This window comes from Dermacentor andersoni, chromosome 5, assembly GCF_023375885.2.
Source record: "Dermacentor andersoni chromosome 5, qqDerAnde1_hic_scaffold, whole genome shotgun sequence".
NCBI lineage: Eukaryota > Metazoa > Arthropoda > Arachnida > Ixodida > Ixodidae > Dermacentor > Dermacentor andersoni.
In genome coordinates this window covers 174764459-174792026 of record NC_092818.1, presented here as the reverse complement: position 1 = coordinate 174792026, position 27568 = coordinate 174764459, and the positions used below count along the sequence as shown (strand labels likewise).

At 48.1% G+C, this 27568-nt stretch overlaps 2 protein-coding genes across 2 annotated transcripts; one reads left to right on the top strand and one right to left on the bottom strand.

Moving 5' to 3' along the window:
* Window positions 1-938: 938 nt before the first annotated feature.
* Window positions 939-5935, top strand: LOC126531633 (uncharacterized). The gene is made up of 2 exons (XM_050179248.2): window positions 939-2209; window positions 3569-5935. The coding sequence occupies exons 1-2, from the start codon at window positions 1779-1781 to the stop codon at window positions 5265-5267; spliced, it is 2130 nt and encodes a 709-aa protein (XP_050035205.1). The 5' UTR covers window positions 939-1778; the 3' UTR covers window positions 5268-5935.
* A 2094-nt stretch (window positions 5936-8029) lies between these two features.
* Window positions 8030-27182, bottom strand: LOC126531634 (disintegrin and metalloproteinase domain-containing protein 10 homolog). Its single transcript, XM_050179250.3, has 12 exons — window positions 26083-27182; window positions 25855-25973; window positions 21486-21736; window positions 19568-19957; window positions 17963-18155; window positions 16617-16810; window positions 15904-16084; window positions 13364-13526; window positions 12358-12456; window positions 10447-10637; window positions 9624-9829; window positions 8030-9152 (listed from the first exon to the last, which is right to left on the bottom strand). Exons 3-12 carry the CDS (start codon window positions 21525-21527, stop codon window positions 8973-8975), a joined length of 1839 nt encoding a protein of 612 aa, XP_050035207.2. The 5' UTR covers window positions 21528-21736; window positions 25855-25973; window positions 26083-27182; the 3' UTR covers window positions 8030-8972.
* Window positions 27183-27568: the final 386 nt, after the last annotated feature.

The following is a 27568-nucleotide window of genomic DNA, read 5'->3' as shown; positions in this document are numbered from 1 at the left end:
CACTTGAAATGATCGACGATCGAACAAGAGGGCCAACGTTTCGACGAGAGGACTTGTCTTCGTCAGCCCTGACGAAGCCAAGTCTCTTTGTCGAAGTAGTCATTAGTACTAAACGCTGTGGCAGATGCCATCTTTCCCTTTCAACCGATTCAACAATCAATTATCCAAATTGAATTCGAGGCAAAGCGGCGCCCCGCCGCGCCAAGTTGCCGTGCACCATGCCGCATTGGCAACAAAAATAATGAAATTCGCGTGGCGCCGAAAATAAGTACTCGCGTACCATGTTGCAGGCCCATGCTTGATTCCTCGCCGGAGACAAATTATATTTATACAATTATTCTTGCGAAGTCGTCATATCGATGCCAAATAGACTGACTACAATGGGGTAGAGCAGCCAAAAAGGAGTTTTCGCATTAAAGAAATACTGCGAGTTCATCTCAGTGGTAGTGGTGACTGCAGCAAGGAACGAAGGATAGAGAGAGCACATAATTTCTCGTCCAGTATCGTCTCCACCGTGTAGAAACCGCCATTCGATGGGAAAATAATGGTAAATTCTGGTGGTCGACCCGGTCTTGCAAGTCGGATAGCAAGACTATCCAGATCCGATTCAGGCATAGCACGCGCTACCTAAACGGCGGTTCAGTTTCCGGAGCTATAGGACAGGGAAGGAAGCGATGGCCGAGGGGAACTTCGGGTGATGCCAGGGTGATGCCCGACTGCGCAAGCCGCCGCATCACACAACATTATAGCATCACGATGAGCGAGAGCGCATTCTAGAGAAAAAACTGGTAGGCTATACGAAAACGATCGCTACAGCGATAGCTGCTTGAAAGGCAGCCACATGCCAGCACCGCATTTTCAGCACTAAGACGCTTTCACAGCTTGCCTCTCGATTTAAAAGAACTGAAGGTGTCGCTAACAAATGAGAGCGTCACCGCGTCGCCGTCGTCGTTGTGAGGCTCGCAAAGCGCGACAGCATTATTACGAAACCGCCAAACGGCCGAGACGACACCATACGAGACCGGTAAAAGCGCGCTGACGGCAGCTGCATAGCGCTCACGCGACCGGAAACAGGCCGAATCTCGCAGTTTCCATGGCGTCGTCGGTGAATTTTTGGGCGCTCCAAATAGGGTTTTAGCGATTTGAAAGAACGAACCAAATGCAATCGGAGCGCCCTTTTTCGACTACCCGAACAAGATGGCTACCTGTGGAGCGCTCCTAAACAAGCACCTGAAGATTGAATTAGTCTAACGGTCGACGCTCGTGCTTTAACCTTCATATAGCGTACGACTGCAAATATCTTCCGTTTCTGACACCTTAATTGTTTCGCTGAGGACGGATGCCCTGAGGCCATTATACTTTCTAACAATTCACTCCACAAATTCTTTGCACCTTTCGTCGTTGGATTGAACATGGCTATATAGATGGCCACAACGTCGCCGTTATCACTGAGATCGGCAGCTCGGCAAGACGTGCGATAAGAAAAAAAAAAGAAAAAAAAAGGGGTGGGGGGTGGATGAAATGGCACATCACAAAATTCGGGCCCCGAAGCACCGCGAGGCAGTGTGAGAGCCATCGGCACTCGGCGTCACCTTGTGGTTTTCGATCAGATCGAACACTGCTTAGTGGTCTGACGAGAAACGGTATACTTGGCATGTTGTATAGTCGGTGGCAGGCCAGCGAGACGTTATCAATGTTAGCGCCGCCTCATCCTTGTGGCGGTTTATACGCTGGAATTGTTCGCTGCAGCCCTTCATGTTTCTCGGCGTATTAATACGATGCTTCAGGACGGAGAAGTGGTAGCCTCCAAGTCGAACATACTCCAGGCGGAGCAACCGAAGCAGAAGCTTCCACGCGGCAATGAACTGTCCTGGAATCCGACGCCCGTTCTGGTCGAAATATCCCCCGCGTCACAGCCCGAGCAGTTGGTTGGCGTGTGCGAAGCCGCCAACAACAACGATCGCAACTGCCTCCAACCTGCGCTGCTGGCGAGCATCGCGGCGCTCATGCTGACCCTTATTGGGGCCGCCTATTACGTCCGGGTGGTGTCCTCGGCCCCGTGCTCGTCGCCGGCCTGCCAGCGACACCGCGCGCTACTGGACGCCAACCTGAACGCGTCGGTGCCGCCCTGCCGGGACTTCTACGCATATGTCTGCGGTCGCTGGGAGGCGGCGCATGACCTGTCTGTCAGGGACACCATCTACAAAGAGTAAGTACGGCCTCCACCTCCCGCCCTGCATTCGTACGGGTGAGGGAAGGGAGAAATAAATATTTCACCGTGGCCTTTGGCATGTACCGTCAATGTCGTATTGCCCACCATATTAATTTGAACGCCTCCAATTGTCGTGGGGAACCATACTGTGGACTATCTCCGCTGTCCCGCTCGTTATGTATTATGTATTTGCGTAAACAAAGCCTTCTGTACTCGTAAATGATTACTGCCAGATGTGCGAAACGAAGGTACTACAAGGTAAACGTTGCCGCGATAGGTAAGGTCTACATTCCAATTTTCTCTCGCGAAGAAGCTTGGGTCATCTTTGACGAATTGGATCGTCGAAATTCCGAGCTTAATGGACTACTAATTATTGTATTTTAACGTCTCAAAGCTGTACGGATGACTACTAAGTCCTTCGCACTAGTGGACTCATGTACTTGCGACCGGTGGCCGGTGCTTTTTTGCAATACCGGTGAGTGCTAGGTGATTGCTGTGGGGCGGAATGCATGTCACAATGCATCACAGTCACTCTCGCTTTCATGTGGTACAAGAACGCCGCAGCTTGATGTCCCCAGTGCCCACCTGCGGCGCAAGAAGTGCTGGGCAGCGACGCGCTCCGAGTATCGCGTTTCAATCGCTGACCACTGTACACGAAATTGTTGGCAGCGCAACACGGGGATTATGCTTAAAGGCGTTATCGTGACACTAGGGAACACTACTCGGATTTATGTAACTCCAGCCTTCACTGTTTTCTTTCACGTGTGGCTTACCAGCTTTCTTTCGCGAACATTGTTATGCACAGCAATGTGCGTTGTTGTGCGAGTTGGTATATACATATACGGATGGTATCATAGAAACGAGCACAAAGATAACAGGGACGAGGAAGTACACAGGGCAGGCGGTTCATAGGAGATCACCTGTCTTGTGTACGTACGCCTTCCTGTTATTTTTGGGCTTACTTCTAACGTCCTAAATTAAGCACAGCGTATACAACAATGGCTGTGAAATAAAGTGGCCAACAAGAGAAGAAACACACACAGAAAAACTCGCAGCGAATGTACGCGCATATTTTTTTCTGTCGCAATAATTGATTACTATAGGACGGCTGCTTCCGTGCGTAGTATGTTGTTTGCCCGATACCTGTTCTTACGTATTTTTTTCGCGAAAGCTTATAGCACATGAACTGCTTTCTGGATACGGGACAAGAACGCAGGTTAATTTGATCAGTGTGTACTTGTACTCACTAGTAGAAAATTCTAGAAATGTCGACACGCACTGTGTGCGAGCGCGCAGAGATAGAAAATGCACAGGCAGTATATGTTTACACTTGTTGCGATGCACACTCTCGCCCAGATTCATGACCAACGTGGCCACTATGGCGAATAGGACGACAACTCCCCAACAAGGGCAGACCGCGGTGCAGAAAGCTGCCAGGCTGTATCAGTCTTGCGCGCACGTCCACACGCAAGACTACAACCACGTGAGCGAGGCACGGTCGGTGATGGAAAACTGCGGCGTGCGCTGGCCTGAGCTGACCAACACCTCGCGCCTTCTCCGCATCTTCTTCTCCATGGCTTGGACCTGGAGCTGGGCAAGCGTCCTGCAGTTCATCATGCGGAGTAACGGGAGCGTCATAATGAGGCCGTCACCTTTCTTTTGGTCCGTACTATCGGGAAGGCAGCGCTTGCTCGAGAAGAGTGCCGGCGAAGATCACTACCGGATATACTTCGACAGCATGGTTGCCGCATTCGGCAGCGCCGGGACAAGAGCGTATTCCTACAGACAACTCAGAGTGCTAGAAGACAAGGTGGTGCCTGCCCTGAAGGCAGCGCTCACGACACCGAACTGGACCATACTGGAGGACAGCAGCCTGAACGCGATGGTGAACAAGACCCAGAACCCTTTCCAGAGTTCTGAATGGGACAGCAGCATGCGGTCTAGCTTCAACTTCTCCGAAGGCTCGGTCTTATTAGTGAGCGTTGAGAACGTCGATTTCTTCAATAGCTTCTTCGCGCTAGTCAAGAGCGAGAGCGAAAGCGTCATGGCCTATTACGTCGGCTGGGTGGTCGCGCAGGCTCTCTCACTGCTGACCAGTTCGGAAATCGTCACGAAGTACTTTGTGAGCGACGATGCCTTAGCGAACAGGGAGCACGCGCTGTTCTGCGCAGACATCGCCCACGTGTACATGGGCTTGGCTTTCTACGTGGGCCACCTGAGCCGCGAAGTCACAAAGCGCGTGATGGATGACGTCCAGACCATAGAAACAACCGTGCAGACGGCACTTCGCAGACACCTCGGCTCGTCGCCTTGGTTCACCGCCATTCCCGAGTCTATGTTGAAAGAAGCGGCGCTGGTCAGCTCTCTGCGACTACTGGAGACTCCAAACGCCACGACGTTGGACGATTTGTATCGTCTCTTTCCAGACATGGGCGACAACGTGTTCGACAACGTCCGTCTCGCTGCCGTGGCTCGCCGGCTGACCGTAGCAGACACATCTATGACGGAATTAGTGAGCGGCGGAAGGGCACGCTTCTGCTCCTACCCCGCCCACGGTCAGTTTGAACTCCTGCCCGCAGTCTTAGAGAAGCCGTTCTACGAGCTAGGAGACGTGGCGGCCGTCAAGTACGCGACGTTGGGCGGCGAAGTGGCCGACGCCTTCTCTTCGGCCGCGTTCACAGGAACGGCCGACAGGAAGCTCCAGCTTGCATTCACGCTCAAGTCGGCCTGCTTTTTCGGGAGCCAGGTGCTGTTGCGTCACCTCGAGCCGGAGCATATCGAGCTCGTGCGAAGGGTGACTTCGCTCCGTCTGATCTTGGGCGCCCTGGCGGAAGCTACCGAGGGACGCCTGCAGACCGCCAGGCTTGCCGGCTACGAGGACTGGACGGACGTCGAGCTGCTTCTGGTCTTCTGGTGCTTCATTCAGTGTGGTGGTCTCAATGGCCGCCGAAAGTGCAACGGGCCGCTTACCATCGTAGACGAGTTTGCGCGCGCCTTTGGCTGCAAACCAGGCGACCCTATGTACAGTGGACGTAATTGCTCCATTGCGTGGTAAGCGCACAACGGGAGGAATAATGACGAGGGCGAAGGCGAGATGGCACGAGCTGTGCTGTACATAATATCTGGAATTCAGCGAATTATGAAGAATCGAAATTTTGAAAATGGCATCAAAGACGTGCGTCGCAGAGGAGTAAATGATCTGGAAAGATTGCTTGCGACCGCCGGTCCGGCAATTTTCTGCGACGTGCTTTTCTTTTCGTGTGGTGGTTTTGTTTTTCAAATTTGATTATGTAACTCAACACGTGAGTCCGCCAATGTGATGTACTTTGTTTCGACAGGCGGCGGTTCCAATTACCTGCCGTTCGCGACGAGGGAGCCAAGGGCAATTGCAAGATAAACACTGAATCGCAGCTGATAGAGGTACTTGCCTACGGACGCAAAGTATATATAAGCGAATGAACTTACCATTGATGAACTTTGGTTGCCTAGATTATTCGCAATTTAGATTCTCGTCTGCCAATTAGAAAGCAATATTGTATTGAACTGCTATTTGCTCTTTCTTTCTTCTGAGTAATCATGTTCGAATCAATTGTATGTCATTTCGTCTGGCTCTGTCGTTATGTTCTTTGATCATTGCGCTTCACTATTTGACATTCGTTTTCAAGGCGCAAGAATGCGATTGACCTGATCGCTTCAATAAATCACTATGCGCGCTTGTTTTGATGTCCGCCGGTAGAGTCGCTGAAGTTTCAAACTCATTTGCGAGAAATGCACAAAGAAAAAAAAATGTAATTGTGCCGGGGGAATTGTAACTTGCGACCAACAGATGGAAAGTCCAAGATTCTGCCTCCTAACTACTCTGGTGGTGGTGCAACAGTGGACGACATTGAGTTGACGCCAGCAGCTGCTATTATCGCTAAATCCCGCTCAACATCTGCATACTGGATACACAGCTGACGTCCGCGCCATCGCGTTACGTCGCCTTCCCAGTTGCAGAGGTGGTCACAAATTAAATTTTCCTTTATTTAATGACATTGGTGATGATGATGATGATGATGTGCCTTCAAGATATGGCACTTAGCCACAGGGGCATGGGCCAAGAATCATGGGGAGAGGGAGGGTATTTGTAATTGTAGTATTGGTTGTTGCTGTGCCTTCAAAACGTGGTACGTACCTGCAATGGGGGATGGTCCAAGAATCTAGTAGGTTTACGTTTTGTTAATAGTTCATTGTAAAACAGCTAATAAAAAGATGTGACTGCGAATAATTCTCGTGTAATTGAAAAGTGAGACCGGAGAAGCGGACGGTGAAATTTAAGAGAAAAAATAATATTGAGAAATTATGGGGTTTTATATGTTAAAACCACTTGTGATTATGAGGCACGCCGTAGTGGGGGATACCGGAAATTTCGACTACCTGAGATTCTTTAACGTGCACCTGTAAGTACACGGCTGCTTTCGCATTTCGCCCCCATCGAAATGCGGCCGCCGTAGCAGAGATTCGATCCCTTTGACCTAGTGCTTAGTATACTAGTCTGGTTATTGCATCATCTTTTTTTTGCAATTCTTTTACTTTGCGTTTATTGTTTTCAAATAAGAATTTTCTTTAGCCACCTCCCGCCGCCCGATTCTTGGCCTGTACTCCTTAGTGGGTGCGAGCCATGGCAGAGGTACGTTCATCATCATCAGGTGACGTGAGCCACTGCGTCCAACCAGCCGATGTCGTAATCAATGTGGCGAAAAAATTTACAAACCAGCACCTGAATCGAAGCGACAAACTTACGTCTACGTATTGTTTTTTGCCTTACCTCCGTAGTCACCGGATTTTACCTCCTGTATAAAAGAAATATGTTGGTTTAGCACGAAGGTGTCAAGACCCCCCCCCCCCCCCCCCCCCCAAAATGCCGCAAGAAGCATTGAAGATTAGTGTCAAAGTAGGCAAATAGCCTTATGCGGTCCGCAGAAATCAAATGGACCTACCAGCAGCATTTCCAAAATAGTGCTGACGTCGATAACGCTAATTGATGATAGTGGCCCAAATCGCGCTTTGGTAGACGGCATGACTGCGTAACGCCGCCGCCGCCGCCACCGACGACGATGGTGTGACGACAACGGCAACACGACCAACACGGCATGACAACAGAATGACGACAACGGAGTGAAAGTGTGACAACGACTACGTCACAAAGGTTGTGCACCTGCGTTTTACTACTGCGCTCGTTTACTCTACGGAGGCCGGATACTCCTCCGGCCATTCGCTGTGAAATCGTGCAGATCCCACGCACTGTGGGAGTCTGTCTAAGCGAAAATGTGGTGGACCGGCAAGACGAAACGTGGCATCTCGACCAGAGATGCACAGCAGACTTTGGCTACGTACGCGCCTTGCAAGCATCAGGCCAGGTTGCAGGGCAGCGTGACTCAGCGTCCACCAACGACCACGACATATAACCCTTCAGACGCCGACAGCATGCGCATCTGACTGCGCTAGTGGGTGCTTGACGACGAACGCGCTTCTCAACTCGGCTGCGCCATAGCACGCATTCTCAGCAGCGAAATTGCGGCTGCCGACCACGAAAACGGGCCAGACAGCCAAATCGATTGGCTTTAGTACGTAGCAAGAAGGGGAAAAGAATGACCTTCATGCCATCTACAACCGCTTCGTTTCTAAAAGGATGCTGAAAAATATTTGTCCATCTGAGTCGAGGCTCGCTTTTGTGTCCAACAAGTAGGACATTGGCCTAATTGGTGCTTAGAGGATGATATATTCTGTTCATGTTTATCAGCTTGTCCACTTATAACAATCGGCAGGTGCTTTTGAATTATTCAAATACCTTTTATTTTGCTGCGTTTATTCTCGCGTAGCAGCTTATTCCATAAAACACTGACATTGCGGCGTACGGGCAGTCATATTCCTGGAAGAGCAAAGAGGGCAATACGTGGGTGCTTTCCTCCCATAACCATGTTTCCGCTCATCAAGCGACTAGACGTTTCGAAGTGAGAATGAGTGATCGTCTTGATTTCTTCCTATGGCAAAAGTAGTGGATAACAAACCAGTAGATATACAAATGAACAAGGACTAAGTTTCTAGTTCGGCGCTATGATTTAGTGGTTCCATAAAACCATGAAGTTCATGTGCCCCATTGAATGCAATCAGTTACGACCGAACGAACAAAATAACAAAATATCCGCACACATTGGCACACTGCGTGTCTTTACATCTGCTCTCTTTCGTTTTCTTGTATATTTATACCGAAGACTGCCCAGTTAAGAAAAAACAGCCATGCATGTTAAGCAAATATAATCACTTGACCCCCAAGTGGAAAGGTTAGAAAAGCTTGAAATCTCAGTCACAGTCTTTCCCACGAAGAAAAGCTGTCCCCGGTAATCAAATTGCCGTTGCACTAGCTTTATGTTACGTTCTCTTCGCCTATACAGCACGTATGAGTATATCCTTTTAGTCATCTTCAACAGCACGGAATCTTAAGAAGGCGTTTGTAAGCACTGAACTTGCGACAAGTCCAACTCAAGAATAAATTCATAGCGCATTCATTCAAATTTTCAGTGCTGGTCGTCCCTCTATAGTTTGCGGTTGTTTTCTGCGAGGGGGATGGAGGACAGCAGCTTGTTATTCGAGACTGATTCTCAGGCAAAAAAAAAAAAAAAGGGGGGGGGGGGAGGGCGCTGAAAGAGATGTTTTCCAACCCAATATAGCGCCTTGAATATTCAGAGATGCGGAGCGGGTTTCCCAATCCTGTATCCCTTCACGAGAAGCGCGTCACATCCTTGATGAAGGCGACCGGGTGGCGCGCACTCGACATGACGGTCCTCTCCGGTGGCAGGTGCGGGTTGGTGCTCGGCGTGTGCACGGCGCAAACTCGCACGAACACGGCAGTTGCCGCGCCCGCCAGTACGACCGCCACCAGCGTCAGGTACCAGTAGCGCTGCGTGACAGAGAACGTGCAGGGATGTTTGTGTTTTAGACTTACATGCGCGCATAACGAAGAACGTTATACCACGGCAACAGCAGATGCCCTTATGTAAATATATTCAAGATAGGATAAGCCGGAATTGGCTATACTACGTAGTGAGCCAATTCCGTCAAATAAACCATAGTTAGCGAGATCAAACGTAGTGGCTATAAATACATGACTCAGGAATCAATGAGCGATGTTAGGGAATCAAGTTACTCAGGAGTCAAAGAAAACGTTGAATTCGAGGAGAGCTTGTGAAACATCTGCGAGTCTGCAGCGCGTATAAAATAAACTACAGAAGCAAACGCTTCGCTAGGAGAAATTAAAACACACGAGAAAGAGGTAGTAGGGGGGGGGGGGGGGGGGGAGGGGCAAGGGCGTTCGCAAAATTTCGCGAACAGTTCTTTTATCGCAGGGACGAACGGCAGCCATATATGTTACCACAAGTGCGCTGCCCATGCCCTCGCCGCCGAAGACGAGTCGCTTGAGCCTGGAGAGCAAACCCTGGGCGTCGATGAGGTGGCACTTTTGGAAAACGTCGCAGTATCCCTGCAGGTCGTAGCACGGAGCGCCCGGCTGCATGCGCCTGCCGCAGAAGTCCCGCATGCGCTCGAAGCTGCACGCCTCCTTGCATTCGCTTCCCGGCACTGCACGAAACGAGCGCGCAGGACGAGTCCCCTTAGAGAAAGCGTTACTGTTGCGGAAATGTTAAGCAATCTTGAGAATAACGAAAACGCACAAATTCTGTTGTTTTGGTAATTGTTTGACGACATAAATAAACATTTTTGTGCTACCCGATACACATTTGAAATTTCGAATCACGCGCATTTTTTTTTCATAAAAGTTGCTGAATATCTAAATTTGAAGCCGGAGCGTAAAGCTTACTGTGAAATAAAGACAGGTAGTGCAATATGGTAAATTGCATTTATCTAGGCGTTCAAAGCATACGGAAAAGCGCGATTATGAGATCACACTGACACTTGGCATTGGTAATAAAAAGAAGGCAGTATTTCCTCGGGTCCCTTAGTTCGCACTTGAAGTAGTAAAGGCAAGGCGTAGAAGACCAGGACTCGAGAAGAAGAACACAAACGACAGGACCGGCGCCTCTCCTGTCGCCTCTCCTGTCCAGGCGCCGGTCCTGTCGTTTGTGTTCTTCTTCTTGAGTCCTGGTCTTCTGCGCCTTGCCTTTACTACTTCAAGCATGAACGAACTAGCCCAAGCAAGAGTACTTAGTTCGCACAGCGCCTCGGGGGCGCGTTCGCACCGTTCTCTCTGCAGGCGATGAGGCACATGTCCTCCATGCTCAGGTATGACCCGGTCAGGTAGCAGTCGACCAGGTTGTACAGGCGGCAAACGGACTGACTGCACTCGCCGGCGTCGCACAGCTGAGTGGCATGATTGCACAGCGTGCCGTCCGGCTTCCAGTCGGACGGAGGGCACTCGCCGCTTGTGCCGCTGGTCGACAGCGGTCAAGGACAGCACGGCGGTAAAAGCGCGGAGGAGAATCGGTCAATATGTGGTGTTTCACTTTTGTGAATGCCTGTCACTGCCAGCATGGAGCAGCGTTGGCGTACGCCTGTCGTCTGCTGCAGCTGCCAATACCTTTCATAATTGGTTCTTTGCGATAACCGATTACTTACGCATGTCAAAAACCCATTACTTGATAAAATTACACGAATACATACCCACTTGGACAAAATGACGACCTCTCATGTATGCAATGGTCTAGGCACGCAAAAGATATACGCACAGATGTATAACATCGTGGCGCGGTTCGTTGCGTTGATTTTCTTCGTCGATTGCACCGTCGTCTCGCGATACTTGAAATGAACTTCACGGGTGCTTTTCGTCGTCGTTGGCGATACGACAGCCTTGCACCCAGAGTGTTATCAATTTTGTTTAATAACCTTGTTGCCACCGGTTTAAGCAACTTATATGTGGTACTACGTGCATCGGACTTCATGGATGAGCAGAAAATTATTTGCTTATTGTTTCTAGTATAATTTGAAATGTGTTAAAGTCAATGTCCACGAGCTTAGAAAAAGGGTCTGCGGAGCCATTATCCGTATTGTAGAGTCTATTGTAACGTCAGCGAAATAGTAACTTATTTTACGCCATATTGCACCCATGCTAGTGGTGGGGTATGCCTCCGTTTCGCCCTACCTTCCTGCGAGCTTTTGACAAAATATCTGTAGAGGCTCATAAATAGCCTAAAATAAAAATATCACTGACAGCATGCGTTTGGATTGTTATATTTATTGCATTTAGTTCACCTGTAATCTTTCGATACCGTGCACTCCTGCAGACGGTGCAGTGGCCCGACCTTGATGGCTGCGCGCAGCGGTACTTCATACACACACACGCACACTCGAATAGAATCGACTTCGAATACGGCGTACTGGATATTCAGAGAAATACTGACACACGTCTTTCAAAGCTGTAGAAACTATGCTACACGCTTCTCGCTTGTGTAGTGATAACGCTTAGCTATAGTCTGAACGTAATATTTGCATCGATTCTAAACTTGGTCTTGAGAAACAACCCGTTTATTCTCGTGCTCGTTATCGTGATGTCATGACACAGAGCGGGATTTGCTGCTGTCATGTAGCATTAAGGCGAGTTTCGATGACGCTGCCTCTCAAGAAAAATAAAGAAGACGGCGGCGCGGATTCCTTCTGGCTGCACGCACGTGAAGCAGCGTTCGCAGGAGCGGAGCAAGCCAACATGTCATGGCGTCATGAAGGCATCCACCTGCCGAGTACCGAAACTTGTCCGTAGCATCGAGCATTATACTGTATTATTTGTGACGCTATGACACTTGCCACTATTTTTTATATAGCTTAGAGGGTTTGGACCTTCACTTCCCGCAATAAATGACTCCGAAATGTCATGTTCGTTGTAAATGTTGCAGATGGTGGTTTTCATGTTGAACGACGCAACTTGATTCGTATACTGGCGCTGATGTGTTCGCAAAAAAATAAGGAATGGCTGGAACGCAGCGAAAGGGAGGACGGGGGTGCTGCGGATATCTTTTAAGCTCTATTGTGAAACGGTCTTCTGCATAGAACATGTGCCGCACTGAAATTTAGCATAATTGAATTCTGAGGTTTTATGTGACAAAAACCACGATTTGTTTGAGGCACGCTGAAAAATTTAGCATCATGGAGAAGGATACGTGCAGTAGGCCTCGAAGGTGCAGTCGTCTTCAGGCCTGCATGCCGTAGACGTGTTGTGAAAGCGGCAGTCGCTGCTGCAGCACGCTCCGTTACTGGGACTGTGGTTGCAAAAAAAGAAAAGAAAGAAAAAGTACATGCTTCGCATGGCGCCCTTTCACTTCACGGAGGAACCTATGCGCGATCGACTGAAAACTCTAGAGTTTTTCAAGGATGTTTGTAGACCACAGCAAACGATGGGTGGTGCTCCGACAGCAGCGCACACAGCACGTGTTAACAATTTTCGGCGAAAACGCCTTCGAAAGGAAATGGCCTTGTTTCTGTCAATACCTTGTGTAGAATAATATGCAGGGAAATTTTAGAATATATACTGTAGGAGGTTGTGCGGGGTCTAGGAATGCTTACTTTAGAGCACTACTGTTTTGGCGAGGCCCATGCGGCGTCACACACTATAGAGCAGCACGTCATTGTAATTTTACGTTTGCTTCTTGAGTTCGCTCTCTTTTCAGTGGCGTCCCCAGTTGGACAGAGTTTTCCCCGTTGTTAGTAACGACGTTATACAAACCTTAACGCTGCTGGTCACGTCCCAGAAGTACACGTGTCTCAAATTCGAGTCCTCACTAACTTGTGCCGGGCCTAGATCAACTCTTCAATGTCGAGGAGGGGTAGATATGTGCCGTATTTAAGGAAGAAAGTTGGTTACTTGGAATTTAGACAATGACACGGTCCAGTGCGTAAAAAAAAAAAGGAAAGATTGCAAGGAGCGCAGAGAAAAAAGACAATTGAACAGGTAGAACGCTGGTCTTCATAGAATTGAAAACCAGCGTTCTATTTGTCCAGTAATCTTTTTTTATCTGCCCTCTTTCCCGCTTTTCCTTGCGCGCTGGACCGTGTCTTCGTTTAAATAGGTGCCAGTCACCAGTAAAGTCAATTGCTTTAACGCTTCTTTAGAGAGACAGCCGGGTAAAAGCTATGCACGTCAACAGGGGTCGTGCGCGATGCCCTCACCTGCAAGCGGCTCCGGGCCTGAGCGTGCACGGCTTGCGGTTGATCTCTCCGTGCTCGCGCGCGTAACAGCACACGTCGGCACCACAGTCCTGGCGCTCGTAGCCGCAGTCGCACTCCTCGTTCATTTCGCGGATGGAGTTACCGCAGAAGGGGCCTTGGGGCTCTGCGCATGCGCGCGGCAGGTAAAACTCGTTGCATTGGACTTCAAGCCAATTTTCTTAAAAAGTTGAATATCTTGCGAAGGATCATTTCTATAGGCTGCGCTCAAAAGCTCCGACGCCGCCAAAAAATCTTGTCCGCAGACAGCATTTTTACCACTGGCGCGTTAAAATAAATTCTGGGTTTTACGTGCCGAAATCACGATCTGATTATGAGACGCGTCGTAGTGGATGGAGTCGGGATTTATTTTGACCACCTGGGATTCTTTAACGTGCACGTAAATCTAAGTAAACGAGCGCTTTTGCATGGCCCCATTGAAGTGAGGCTCCCGCGGCCGGTCTCGAACCCGCGACCTCCAGCTTAGCAGCGAAGCGCCATGGCCACTGGGCTACCGAAGCGGGTCGCTTTGCTGTACGAGCGTCCCCGAAAGGTCTTTCATGGTAGCTAGTGACAGCTCATAATTTAAAGCATTATGTGCCTGCCGCAATGGGAGAAATGTTAAAAGGATGGAACCAGACCGAATACTTTATTAGGCGAGATCGCAAACAACCCCCGCTAGAAAGTTGAATTCGGCACCAGCAGAGGCGGCTGCAAGGCAACATCAACGTAGGTGGAAATGCGAAGGGGCTGTGTGTAGTGCGAATGGGTACGAATTAAAACGACAATGCTTCTTCGCTGATGATCCGATGGAGTCCAGAAGGCGTGTACTGGTGATAGGCAACAGACGGGAACGTCGCATATTGACCATGACGCTCCTCGCGTATAATGGCGCATATGAGAGCCCGTAGCTCAGGTAAATCACCCCCGCCGGCAAGATGCGCAATGTCGTAGGGACGCAGTACCCGAAGGGAGCGAAGCTCGTTAAGCTGCTGGCATGTAGCAGTGAGGTCACTAACCGAAGTGGGATATTGAGCTACCAGGGCACTGAATGCGATGGGGCTGATTTCCTTGAAAATAAGACGAATGTGTTCTGCTTCCGTCATGTTGCTACTGGCGCGTCGGCAAAGCGCCAAGACGTCTTCAGTGCACGAAGTGTACGATAGCTTTTGTGTTGGCAGCGGTCGGCGAGCTTCTTTTTAGTTACATCAGGTCGGCCAGCAGTAGTGCCGAATATATGTCGGATCATCTGCGTAAATGCGACACAACAGTGTTCGTGGTTGAGGAATAATGTTTCCGCTACATGGGCGAGGTAGAAGGCGACGTTTACTAACTTTTGATGGACGTCTCACTTCTTATAGTAGCTGGCTCTGTTGTAGTTATCGTTACAGTCATCAATGTCGTCACCACAGAGTTCTGCAAAGACAAGGCGATCACGCTGACGACTATTGCGAGTCCAAACTGACGCGCTCAGAGTTGCAGGAGGTGTAGGATTAGTAGAACCAGAGCCGCTGGAGTACAACATTTCGGCTGCAGGTGGGCGCACCCGGCGGCCTGAGCACAGCTCCACGGCGAACGGGAAACTGGTACGGCACTGGGATCGAGGAGAAACCTTCGCCACTTAAAAGGTCGGAACCAGACCGAACGCTTTTGTTAGGCGATGTCGCAGAGAGCACCCGCCAGGAAGGTGATGATCATCTTTGATGATGATTATATACAGTTGTAAAGGATGAGGTGTGCTAAAAGCGCTCGTTGATGATGATTATATACAGTTGTAAAGGATGAGGTGTGCTAAAAGCGCTCGCAATATGAAGTAACAGTTGGTCTACATCGTCTCTAAAACAATCTCGCAAGCTGCTGGAGTCTCTGAGTTATGTGTGCAGTTATATTACTTCTCGCATTTATATTACACTTGGATATTTCATACCTATAGGACGAAACTGTTTGCAAGAAATTGTTGACAAGAGTGGCCACTTAGGTAAGGAAGAGAAAATAATCCTTGCCGCTAAGAGTTTTGCGTGAGCAACGAGAAATCCTTTTGGGTACTTCTTTTGTAAACTACTTGAAGCACATAGTGTACATTTCGTGTTTGTTAAGCTAGTATCTATATCCAAAGCGGATCAGCTGCAGTGGCATTCTCCTGCCAAGCACGAGAACGCGGACTGGGTGCTACATCTCGGTGGCTGCATTCTCACGGGGGCAATATATTCAAATGCGCTCCTGTAGTTACATTTAGGTGTGCGTTAAAAGACTTTAGGTGGCCCAAATTGCCCCGGTGCCATCCACTATGGAGCCTCTCATAACCGTATTTTTTTTACTTTGGAACGCTGAACTCCATAAATCAGTCTATTTTGTCTGTGCTCCGAGAATGCCCCGAACAGGGATCAAAGGTCCCTGGTTTCTTGCAAAGGGCAAGCGGAGAATGGGCTATTATTGAAGCGCACGAAATGAAAAGGCAATCGCTCGTGAAAGCTTTGCGTCAGGCGTCGGGGAGTGAAGCTCACCCTGCAGGCAGTTGGGCCGGGACCCGCGATGCGAGAACATCTGCATCAGGACAGCCGATATGTTGCGCACGCTACATATGGAGAAGCGCCGGTTGTTGGGTTTGTTGCCGCGCGTGGCGCTGGCGAACATGATGAAGTTACCGCCTGTGCCGTCGGGGACACAGTCTGGAGGCATGTCGTGCTGCACGGATGGGACCCACAAAAGTAAGGGTGTGTGAATATTTGAAATTTAGGATGAAAGCTCGCTTGAATAATTACACTCAAGATCTAAACTTCTACCGATGGTTACACTATAACTTGAACATAATATCGCATCTTTATATAGCTCGTAAATAAATTTGAACACGCGTTCTCTAGAACGGAGCAAAGAAAAACTGCTTCGAATCGACGAGTGAAATTCACTCATAGGAAGCCTCGTTCCAGCGAACATGTCTATCGAACGTCCACTTTGGTCCTTAAATACGCGGACCGTTTTTTTTTCGGGTGTCATACAAGTGCCAGCGTTACGTGTACAGACGTCGTTTCAGGGTACGTGCTCCGTTAAGCGATGAATGCTAACGACATGGAAGAAATTGTTTATTAAGTGCTGTTTCGCAAATTTCCACAACCGTGCATACTACCGAACAAACTAACCCGACGCAAAACCTTCTGTTGCTTAATGGCGTTGAGTTACTCCCTTTACAGCAGCGTAAACAAAGCGATTGAGGACACACCGGTGCTCCGAAGTTATGACCGAGCTCGTGGGCAAAGGTGATTTCGGAGACCCTCTGCGGCACACGCATGTTCTTGTTGAGAAAGGTGACCACGCCCGTGTTCAGGCTCAGTCTACCGATGTAGCCCGTGGTGCCAGTGTCGACCACTATGCCGCCTCCGGATTGGAACTGCTCACATATGCCGCCCGAGAAACCTGCGTGCGTACACATGCAATGTTGTTGCGGTTGTGCTGATGCAAGCCCGGTTAGCCCAGTGGGTTTGACCGGAAGCCGTTCCTCCCGAGCTTCTTTGACGTTGACAAAAGAAGGGTTCAGTAAATGCTCATCAAGACGGTGTCTCAGGAGTAGTAAAGCAACAGGCGTACAACTCCTGTTCTGTGCACAGTGCCTCCTTCGCGAAAGGCAATGCGATGGAAGGCTTGCATGAGGAACACTTTTCATCTGCCCAGATGAGTAGTTCTTTCCTCGCCAAACTGTAAGCACATCTATACGAAGTATTTCATATATCACACATCTCATAATGTAAAGTACTAAGCCGGCAAACAGAGTTTCGTGTTAACACATCAATCGGCCCAGTGATCGAGTTGCGGAGCGCCAAAACAAACATATCGACGTGTAGCTTGGCTGATGTCAGTTGTGTGGTGCGATGGCCCTGTCTGGTGACCGGGTCCACATGATCGCTGCATGATCTGGAGCATAGCGCGATTTGTGAGCTCAAAGCGCTCGTGAGATTTGGCCAACGTTTACGCAAGACCATATTGCAATTCGTTACAGTAGTGTCCGTGTCAGATGGTGAATCTGAATTGCAGATACATGTCAGCTTTGAATAAGTTGAGTAGTTTCACCGGCTGTCATGTCACCGGCTGCACGCAAGAGCATTTATTGACAGTGTGAACCGCGTACTTACTATTTATTCACTCAGGACACAGCTGCGGGTTTATATAAGTTGGAACATTTCATTATAAATTCAACAATAAAGTTTTTAAACGACTATCAGCGGGCCTGTAAAACAGGCGTAGATCAGCTAGGCAGAATTGCCTGAAAAGGATTGGTGACAACATGCACGACATAAACAGTGGCCGAAGTTTGTTAGCTGGGGAGGGAGTTCCATAGATTTCATATCAAAATATAGTTATAAAAGAAGTGTTGCATTTGGTTATAGAACAACACCGACATTTTAACGTCACCTTTTCACATAATTGATTATTGCCTGTTCCTACATGGAAAAGAAAACCGTCTATATATAGACGGTTTTCTTTTCCATGTAGGAAGAGGCAATAATCAATTATGTAGGTACACGTGCTCAGAGCACACCCTGCTGTGGTGTGCTACCATGTGGTACACACCATCGGGTTCAGCCATGTAGGCGAGGCCCAGCGTTCCTCCGGGAAAGTCCCGGTGGGTCCACAGGTACGAAGCGCAGAAACCATCGTGGTTTATCTTTGACAGCTCGTGCAGCGCATGGGGAGCGTCGAGGCTGTCCTGGCAAAAGGGGTTTGTCCGCATCGCCGGTCCCTCGCACACGCTGGAGTCGTTGATCTGTATGACACGGGCAGAGTGGCGCAAACACGCTGCCTGACCATTTCCAAAACACTGAAGATGTTCAAAGAAAGTTGCCTAAGGTGGCCTCACTTGTCAAGAACATGAAGAGGGCACAAGAAAAATATATTTTCTTTCATTTTGTATGAGTTATTCACTATATATTCACTATTAAATGAACGTACAACAGTCAACAAGGCCACAGAAAAATGAATGAGACATACGAAACTCCGCTCGTAATATGGTGACGCAGTCTGTACTAGTAGTAATTGAAGAAAAGTATGCATGACGTCGGCCAGGGCTGCTCGCAGGAGCTGTGATACATAGACACAGTGAACACTCTCGCGAACTTGCTTAGCGCTTCGTAGATCTAATTTAGACGACGATGTGCTTCACGCAGAATAGGCACGTGTTCGCCGGGTGGGATCTATAAGTGAAACGCGCCTCGTGCCACCACCCCTAGCAAACTGTTGCCATTTGTCAAAATGTGCGCCGACTCGAAGAAAAAAAAAAAAGAAAGATACATTTTGCTTCGCGATGTATGTGTCTGTACGAGTGCGGTAGACCTACCGTGTACTGAATGATTGACGTAGTTCAAGTTGCGCCTCGTGTGAGTACAGCGTTTCTTTGAATTATTTGTGCCATAGAGCGTATGAATCAGTTAGGCAAAAGCCTGCGAATAAATTATATGCAAGTCCATGTTAAACAAATAGTAGTTGTTGGGATATGTCGCTTAAGCAGCACTGATGAATATCAGCGACACCGTAACATGACAGTTCTGATTAACAGACGACCAAGGTTTTTTTTTTTACATCCACCTAAGGTTAAGCATGGAGCCGACTCATCGGAATGCGGCCGGCTGATCATACAATTTCTCCACGTTCGGTCGCAGAACTCAGTAGCCACTGAACAACGCGGCGAATGCTTTTGGATATCCTGAATGAACTCGTCGGCATTTTCCCGCAGATTGAAAAGAAGCTGTCCTTGATTAGCCGTGATCCTTCATAAGAAATAACCTCACGTCACTCGCGTTTGATGCGTAGAGCTCTCAACGTTAAAGTGCCCTTTCGAGTCAAGTTGTACATTCCTGATTTATGCCACACATTTCCACCGGGATATGCGCGCGGCACATTCTTACGCAACATAGACATCGTGTCTAATGGCTCATCATCATCATCATCATCATCATCATCATCATCATCATCATCATCTGGTTACGCCCACTGCAGGGCAAAGGCCTCTCCCATACTTCTCCAACTACCCCGGTCGTGTACTAATTGTGGCCATGTTGTCCCTGCAAACTTCTCAATCTCATGGGTACTAGAACGAAAAAGAGTCATTACGAAACGCGGCACGGATGTTAAAGCCAAATGTGGGAACCAACTGGCCACATGGCCAGCGCTTGTTCCTACCACGAGACGCTGCACCACGAACTCGATGCCGGTGATACCGTTGAAGTTTGTGCCGCCAAAGATCTCCGAGACGGCCTTCACGTGCTTGGACACCATGCTGGTCAACTCCTGGCGGGCCCTGAGAATCTTGTCATGCTCGTTTCCCTGCCAGGAGGCCACTGCCTCGAACAGCGTGTGGTCCACGGCGATCTCGAGGTTACACACGCGCTGGACGTACGTCTTTCGAAGCGTACCCTCCGGAGCCAGGACGCCACTGCGGTTGGACGGCGTCTTCGAGAGGTTTCGACCGTGAATGCCGGAACCATAGGCCGCAACCTTCCTTCGAATTGCGCTGGCCATCGGCGTTGTTTCGAGGTCGAGGTCCATCACCGAACGCTTTAGACGGCGTTGCTGTAAGGTCCACGAAAGCAAGCTACGCTATTGCGAGGAAGATATTGCGAGGAAGAATAGCGAGCAATTAAGCTACGCTATTGCGAGGAAGACTGAACGCCTGAACGAATTTACAATTGACGTACCGCACTCTAATCGCGTCAGGTTTGTTATAAAGCTTAGCATGTGTACTTTTAATGCTAACCGGCTCTCTTCTGCCTTAACTAATGGCAATAGCCTGCCGATTTAGGGTGCTTCCGGTATTTTCCGTCAGATCTAAAGCTAAGTCGGAGTAAAATATTTTAGGTAATTGCGACACCAGGTCTGCTGTTGTAACTTTTACGACATGGAAGTGAACATATAGTATTTCTGAGCATTTTACTAAATTTATGTTACTTGCCGACCTTGTAACAAATAATTATACCATACAAACGCGAGCGGCTGTTACCATTATTCAAGCTAAATTATCAGCGGTAATCTTCAAGTGTAAACTTGTTACCGGACACCATAGTGTTTTGCACAAACGAAGCCTCACGTTTTAGTCCTTAAATCACTCGGAGAAGAACGGGAGGTATAGGGTTAGTTAAAATTGACATTTGTTGAGTCACGCGCGGTGGTGTGAACTCAGTTCTATGGCTCTGCGCCTCTTCTGCTGGCATCATATCCCTTTTTAACGTATTTCAGTAGTTTAGTGCTGCTACCATGAAATTTGGGAACATTTTACGTGTAGTGCGATTTTATAGCTCTTTCAGCGAGCTGTCAAATACAAATGTGGTGGCTCTTCCATCGTTAGTGAGCATTTCTCAGTGAGTAAAGCAACTTTTAATGAAGAAAGGCTTCCAAACTTGCAATTTCGCGGTGGTTTACAGCGTGTAGAATCTTTATAGAGACGAATTTCGCCCTGGAAGCCTCATATAAAGACATTTAATAATGTGTGGTGACATTCTTGTTGCCAAAAAGGGGTATTTACGCAGTCGCATAGTTAATGATCACGTGCTCAATCGTCAGCCGAACGAGCCGATAGTTGCAATATCCATTTTTAACAAGTCTGCTGGAGTACCAATGAGGGAATCGGCTTCTACTATACTTCACCGACATTTATTTCCAGTGTGCATTTGAAAAAATCATGGTTTAAAATGCTGAGTTTGTATGTGATTGGCACGACATGCGATGAGCGTTAGCCAGAATAAGCTTTAATTGTTGAAGTTCGGAGTGCTGCTTTCTGATCGCATCATCTGAAAAGCGGCGCATCGAACAACGTACAAACTCATCTGAGTGCCGGAATTCCATCTTCCTCCGTTCACCCCCTTCCTCTAATGTCAATTTCTACGGGCCTAGTTCTCGCAAGCGAATTGCAGGTACAATTTCTCACCTGTCATGCTTCAAACGTTTTCTTTTCTAATATAGTGAAGTTTTGTTGCATATCGATACCTGGCTGTTGCAGCGGAGTGTCTTAAAGGTGTCCAACGAATCGGCATTTAGAAAATGGAGCTGAAGGGTTTATTGTGTTTGCCCCCTTTTCTTTCAATGGCGGTTGGTCTCAAGGCACCTGAGATTGGTGCCGCCGGTATTGGCGCCGTATTCGGTCCATGGCATCCTTGGTGGCGCCATGAAGGCCGCAACGTCCACCGGCGAAGCTGACGTCCCGCGCCGAGTAGATGAGCGAGTGGAAGGGGGCCGAGTCCTGGACGAAATGGCCGGCGCGCTCCACGTAGAACTCCTCGCCCTCGCGGGGCAGCGAGATGCGGCCGCTGAACACGCCGCCTATGATCGATCCCACCACGCGGCTGTCAGGCGCCCCTGGATAATAGCGTAGGTTATGCGACCCTTAAGTTAGCATGAAACGAAAAGGATAACCGAGAGGCTCGATTTTTGTTTGTCGCCACATGAATCCGACAGAAGATGAAGCCAAGAAAAGCATAGAGGGAATTAACTGTGGCTTACACTGACACGCAGAAATTATACAGGTAAGGGCAATAGAAGTGTTGGAAAAGATTATACCTACTTGCTGCCGGATGTTAACTACGGTGGCGGCTGTCATCCTGTCTATGTTATTGCGCATTTGCGTGTATATATGTGTTAGATCTGGCCCCGCGAGTGTTAGCCAGAGCCGCTATTGACAATGGCGGTGGATGTTGAATATCGTTTTCACAGCAGGCGTCACGTGAACTTAAGAACAAGCAACTGCTCTTGAAATCTACGTATGTTACCTGAAAGTATAAATGTTGCCAGAGTCGAGATCGTCGCTATGCAATGAACGAGTAGTTAGTAGTATATCGGGTGGTATACATTAAGTGAACAGATTAAATTGAAATTATCATGTGGGAACCACAGATGTTTCGTGCACACAGGGCTTTGACGGAAGCTTCGATTTCGCAGGTACCTCATCCGAACGGTTCACAAAAAAAAAAAAAAAAAAAACGACAACAACAACTGATTGGCGGGTTGGGGGACGTCTGTGTTCTCTGCGGTTTCGTAACCAGCGGCAGCGCATTTCGAACGCACGACCTCACGCAGTCGCTAGGGCAATGCCACAAATTATTCTGAAAGTGAAGAAAGAAATCTTCAGTCTAAAAACTGTCAGCCCTATTTTGTGTCGTATACTAAAATACTTATTGAGACGGACATTACTTGGCACAATAGCACTAACCTTAAGCAGCATTATTTACTTTTGGGCATACAGCCCATTTCCGCGATTGAAACCTTTAGGTTCTCAAAACGTTTCCCGAAATAAAATCTTGCGTTTTTTGAAAAAATCTCCACTCGACAGTCTACTTTGATTCAATAAAGAAGGGCACCTCGATGTCAGCACCGCCTCCCGCCGTTCAGGTTGGTGACACCCTTTGACCAGGCCCGCGTCGCAGCTCCGCCATATTGTGTCCGATTTGTTGAAGAGGCCGCACACGTGCGTGTACTGGTCAGCGCGGTGTGGTCCTGTTGCCTGGGCTTTATTTCAACGATGCTGCGCCCCCGTTGTCTAAGCCGACCTTTCGGGCTCGCGACGTGAAATGAAAAGGGCTTGACAGTTTCATCGCTAAAAATGCACCGTCGTGCCCGTTTGCTGCACACCTTTGTGCACCAGCTCAACTGAAGAATCACACCCACGTCTTATATTTCCCCGTGACCCAGAACGCAGCAAAAGTTGATAAGAACCTTGTTCATCTAAGATGTTTACAGTTGTGACTTCTGTGTGAAACGGTGTTCGTGAAATTTTCTTACGCCCTAGGCGTTTGCCTTCTAAATCGCTTAATCGAGGTCATGGGGAGCCTGCTCAAACTCAATGTGTCATTTCCAACTATCCCATGCACCGAGTCTCCAAACGTCAGGAGAATGTTCTTGGGGAGTTTCGTCATGTTGCGGCTCAGCATCTATACTTGCACTGATTGTACCAGCTAGATGGAACGAGGGGAGATGGAATATGGAAGTAAAACCGCCGCAAGCGTAAACCTGAACTTATCTGTTTTGATAGTTATAGTAAGCATACAAGCTTGAGCTTTGTCAATGCTCTCGAGTTTGTGTGCATGGCCTCCTGTGACTTCAGGGAGGCTGAACATGTTGGTGAGCTGTCTTGAACTACATTTCGGCTTTCGGGTTGCCTTCCTCTGGTTTTACTCAAGTGACAGCTGTACGGGGTCACCATTTCTAAATCTTCCGGAATTTTTAAAAATTGCTTGAGGCCGTTCGGATACTTCTTGTCTTTGAGCTGGATTATTCGAAGAGGCGGATATTAATAGTAGTATGAGAAATCATAACACGTGTTCAAAAATTAACGAAGATTCGCTATAATTAGCGTCATAATTCATTACTTTTCGGCACATCTTGCCATTTACGAATTGTAGCCGCTGCGATTGCAAGGCGTATCCAGTTGAATTGAATCTGTAGGATGACACCAGTTTCGAGATACTTCCCAAAGTGTGGTACGAAATACATGGGCATCCCAGTTATTTTTGTGCTCCAATGCATAAAATAGCATTTTGTAAAAAAGCAAGTGGAACAACAGTGCATTTTTATGGCAGGTTTGATTGCGTACATATTCAATCTGGCGTCATTCTGGAAATTGATTCCAAGTGGATACGCCTTACAAACTCACCACACTATTGGTAAATAAATGTGCCTTCAAGTAATTAGGTAATTAGCGAATTTTAAAAATTAGTTGAATACATGTTTTTACTAACATGATTTCTCATGCAAGTAATGTCCGTCTATCTGAGTAATCCACCCAATGAATATAGTTATGTTGTCTGCAACCGGCGATCTTTAAAAATTCCGGAAAACTTGAAAATGATCACTCTGTACATTCTGGCAATAAACATTCCCTTTCTTTTAGTTAAATATGTCACGATGTTTTTCTTTCTTAAATTACTTTGCTCGTCATGGGTCGTTGCACAACGAAACTAAGGCAAATGTGTTTTTCAACAAAGTAGTTAGGCACTATATTTATAGCGCTTTTGCCTTTCACTTATTAGAAAGAATAAATTCTGTGGCTTTGCATGCCAAAACCGCTATCTGATTATTATGGGTAGTGAAGCACTTCGAAATAATTTTGACCACCTTTGGTACTTTAACGTGCACCCAAATTTAAGTACATGAGCGTTTTTGCATTTTGCCTAGCTTGAAATTGGGCAGCCACGGCCGTTATCGAAACCGTGACCACAAGCTTGCTTTTTGATACTCGTGTAGTGTGTGTATGCTAATATAAGACTGTCTCCGACCCCATGCTCTTTATCATTCTTACCTTTCACACGCACGATTTGTATCTCGATGAATACACTACCCTCAGATATTGGTAACGCTGCCGTTCATTCACCTTATTTTGTCCTATATCTTTTCACACCTTGACGCATCTAAATATTTACGATAGCAAGTCGCGTTAGTCTTTTTGAAGGACAATCCCTGAAACATTTAGTACACACCATATGCCTCAATTATGTGTTTGAAGTAAAATTGTTGGCGTAAGTGAAAGCGTGGAAAAAACGACTAGTTTTCTGCCGGGCTCGAACTTTTCTAGTATTGCTTTACTGTAAGCGTTTTACCTCATTTTTAAGGTGAGATATAAATATTGCAATGCACCTAACCATACAAACTGAGAACGAGAAAATTTTACACTGTCAGTGAGCACAGAACCTAAACCTCCGCTGTCCGTCATAGCGCGCCTTTACGTGTTTCGTAATAATATGGCGGCACAATCAGACATGTCACCACCTTGTGAGGAAAAGCGTGGCATCGAGGCACCCTATGATAGAGTGGGTGGCAGCGGCAACCTTCGAGTCAAGTGGCCACTGCTTTTCAGTGGCAACTTATGGCAATCCATCAGTATGAATTTTTTGAACAAGTGCTCTCAACGCATACTCGAATTCGCTAGTATGAAAAATGTTTATTAACCAGTCCCTCAGTCGTAGACATCATCAATGAGCGCTATCGGATAAGCAACGATGAGTCTATGAGACTCATCATTGTACTGGTGAGCTCTGGACCAATGTGACTGCCTTGGACTCTGTCACCTGTACCTAAATCAACGTTTATGGACGTTTCCGAATTTAGTTCTGATCGGAACGCAGTCTTCACCGACAGGACACGACCACGAGGCCTCCTGCTGGGAAGAAGTGAGGGACCGATATTCTTGCCTCGCGGCACATACGCACATTTAAACGTGAAGAACATGAGAACCCGTCTGGCTGATGTGGGGAAACGAAGCTAGTGCACCTCGCCTGCGAATGTGGCAGCTCAAAGGAATAAATCCTGGGGTATCACGTGCCAAAACCACCATCAGATAATGAGGCGCGCCGTAGCGGAGTGTTTCGGAATGGTTCTCGCCACATGGGGTTCTTTAACGCGCACCCAATACACAGTAGATGGGCGTTTCTCGCATTTCGTCCCCACCGAAATGCGGCCTCATTGCAGTGCAAGTGACAGCTCACCCACAACATGACCGGAATAGAGATGCTCCAGGCTGTCCAGTACAGGTCCTCGATGCGTCTCGATGATGAAGTCTTCAGAGAAAGCGGACGGGTCCCTCTCGAGGCGCAGCCTGAACTCTCTGCAACACGTCGGCGGAGATGGCTCGAAAGAGAACCGCCCCTTCACTGTGCGCGACGTTCCGCAATTTTGCGCACCGATACTGCGCTGTCCCGTGAACACGTGCTTACCTCTTGTAGGAGCTGAATGCAAGCTCGACGTGGCGCGGGGCCTTGTGTTGCGCGGCTGAGCGCTTCCAGCGCCTGCTGCCCACGCTGATGGGCTCGTACGCGAGCGGCTCGTAATGCAGCACGAAGTCGTTGAGAGTGCGTGCTGCGCGCGCGCGGTGGCAGAACGCGTTCTCAGTAAATGCTCAACTGCTGCAGTGGCGTGTCCTTTGTTGCACAAAACTTCGCCGTCAAGTGTGAACTAGCGCACGTGTACGAAACATACAGACAGTGACTTGTAGCAATATATGCGCCGTTTTAACCACTCTGTTTGAACTTGTATGACAGGCGGAAAAAGTCGTTATACAAGAACCTGCCAGACGTACGCACATTAAATGGATTTCCAGGATTACGCCACTCCCACGATATTATTTCCCTAAGTGTGAGACGAAATACATGGGCGTTCCAGTTACTTTTGTGCTTCAAGGATTAAAAAAGCGTTCTGTTAAAAAAAAAAATAGGTGGACCAACGGTGCATTTTTTACGGCGAGTTTGATGACTCATATCTGGTCTCATTCAGGAAATTAATTCCAAATGAATACACCTTGCAAACTCACCGGCTACGATTCGTAAATTGCCATATGTGCCTTAACGTGATTAGGAAGTCTATTAGTGAATATTCCTTAATTAGCTGTGTATGTTTAAATTTTTCGTGGAAGTAATGTCACCTCTCCGAATAATCCAATTAAAGGACTAGAACTATGTTATCGGCAACAGGAGATTTTAAAAAATTCCGGGAAGCTTAAAATTGATCACCCCGCATATGTGGTACTTAGATGATGCTGCACGAAGAGCAACCTCCGGATTCATTTCCAAGAACGTTCTCAAATGCTTGAAAAGCCAGAGACTGCTCATATACCATAGAAAACACGATGTCACATCTTTGGTAGATATCTTTCAGGCCGTTTTACATTGGCTTTCCATGAAAAACGGTCACTCGAGACACTCCCGAGGGCGCGCGTCGAGATACGGCAATACGCAGGGTACCGTGCTTTCGATTGCGAAGATATCATAATGCTGAGATCAATCGCAACGGACGGTGGACTTACCCGAGTAAACAATGGAAGCCATACAAGGGAGCGTCGCGAGTGCAATCCAGAAGCTTCCAAGACCGACCATGAACGGCGCAAGAAAAAGAACTGCTCGTTGCCAATCCTTGTTCTGCTTCTTCTGTCTTCTCTTCTTCTGGTTCGTTTCCTCGCTTGTGCGCGTTCCCTAAAACTGGCACGTGGCTGCTAGCGGCTTCAGCCAGCAGAGAAGTTGCATCTAAAATTGGCGTAACTGAGAAATTGAAGCGGTTCTCCACACTGTTGGCCTGGATGAAGACCCGGTGTCAGCCAAGGTGTGGTGGTAGCGTATGGACATGACGTCTGCAAGCACAGGATACCTTGCGCACTGCAGCGCGTACGTTTATTGCATCTACGGTTACGACGTACTGCCCCCCAGGTAC

What these genes read in the sequence shown, in the direction of transcription:
- LOC126531633 (XM_050179248.2), top strand. Translation starts at nt 1,779, where the DNA reads ATGCTTCAGGACGGAGAAGTGGTAGCCTCCAAGTCGAACATACTCCAG. An exon ending in AGGGACACCATCTACAAAGA is followed by an intron (nt 2,210 to 3,568) that starts GTAAGTACGGCC and finishes ACTCTCGCCCAG; the next exon opens with ATTCATGACCAACGTGGCCA.
- LOC126531634 (XM_050179250.3), bottom strand. Translation starts at nt 21,527, where the DNA reads ATGGACCGAATACGGCGCCAATACCGGCGGCACCAATCTCAG. An exon ending in CCGGCCCAACTGCCTGCAGG is followed by an intron (nt 13,527 to 15,903) that starts GTGAGCTTCACT and finishes GCGCATGCGCAG; the next exon opens with AGCCCCAAGGCCCCTTCTGC. An exon ending in AGGCCCGGAGCCGCTTGCAG is followed by an intron (nt 12,457 to 13,363) that starts GTGAGGGCATCG and finishes TTGCAACCACAG; the next exon opens with TCCCAGTAACGGAGCGTGCT.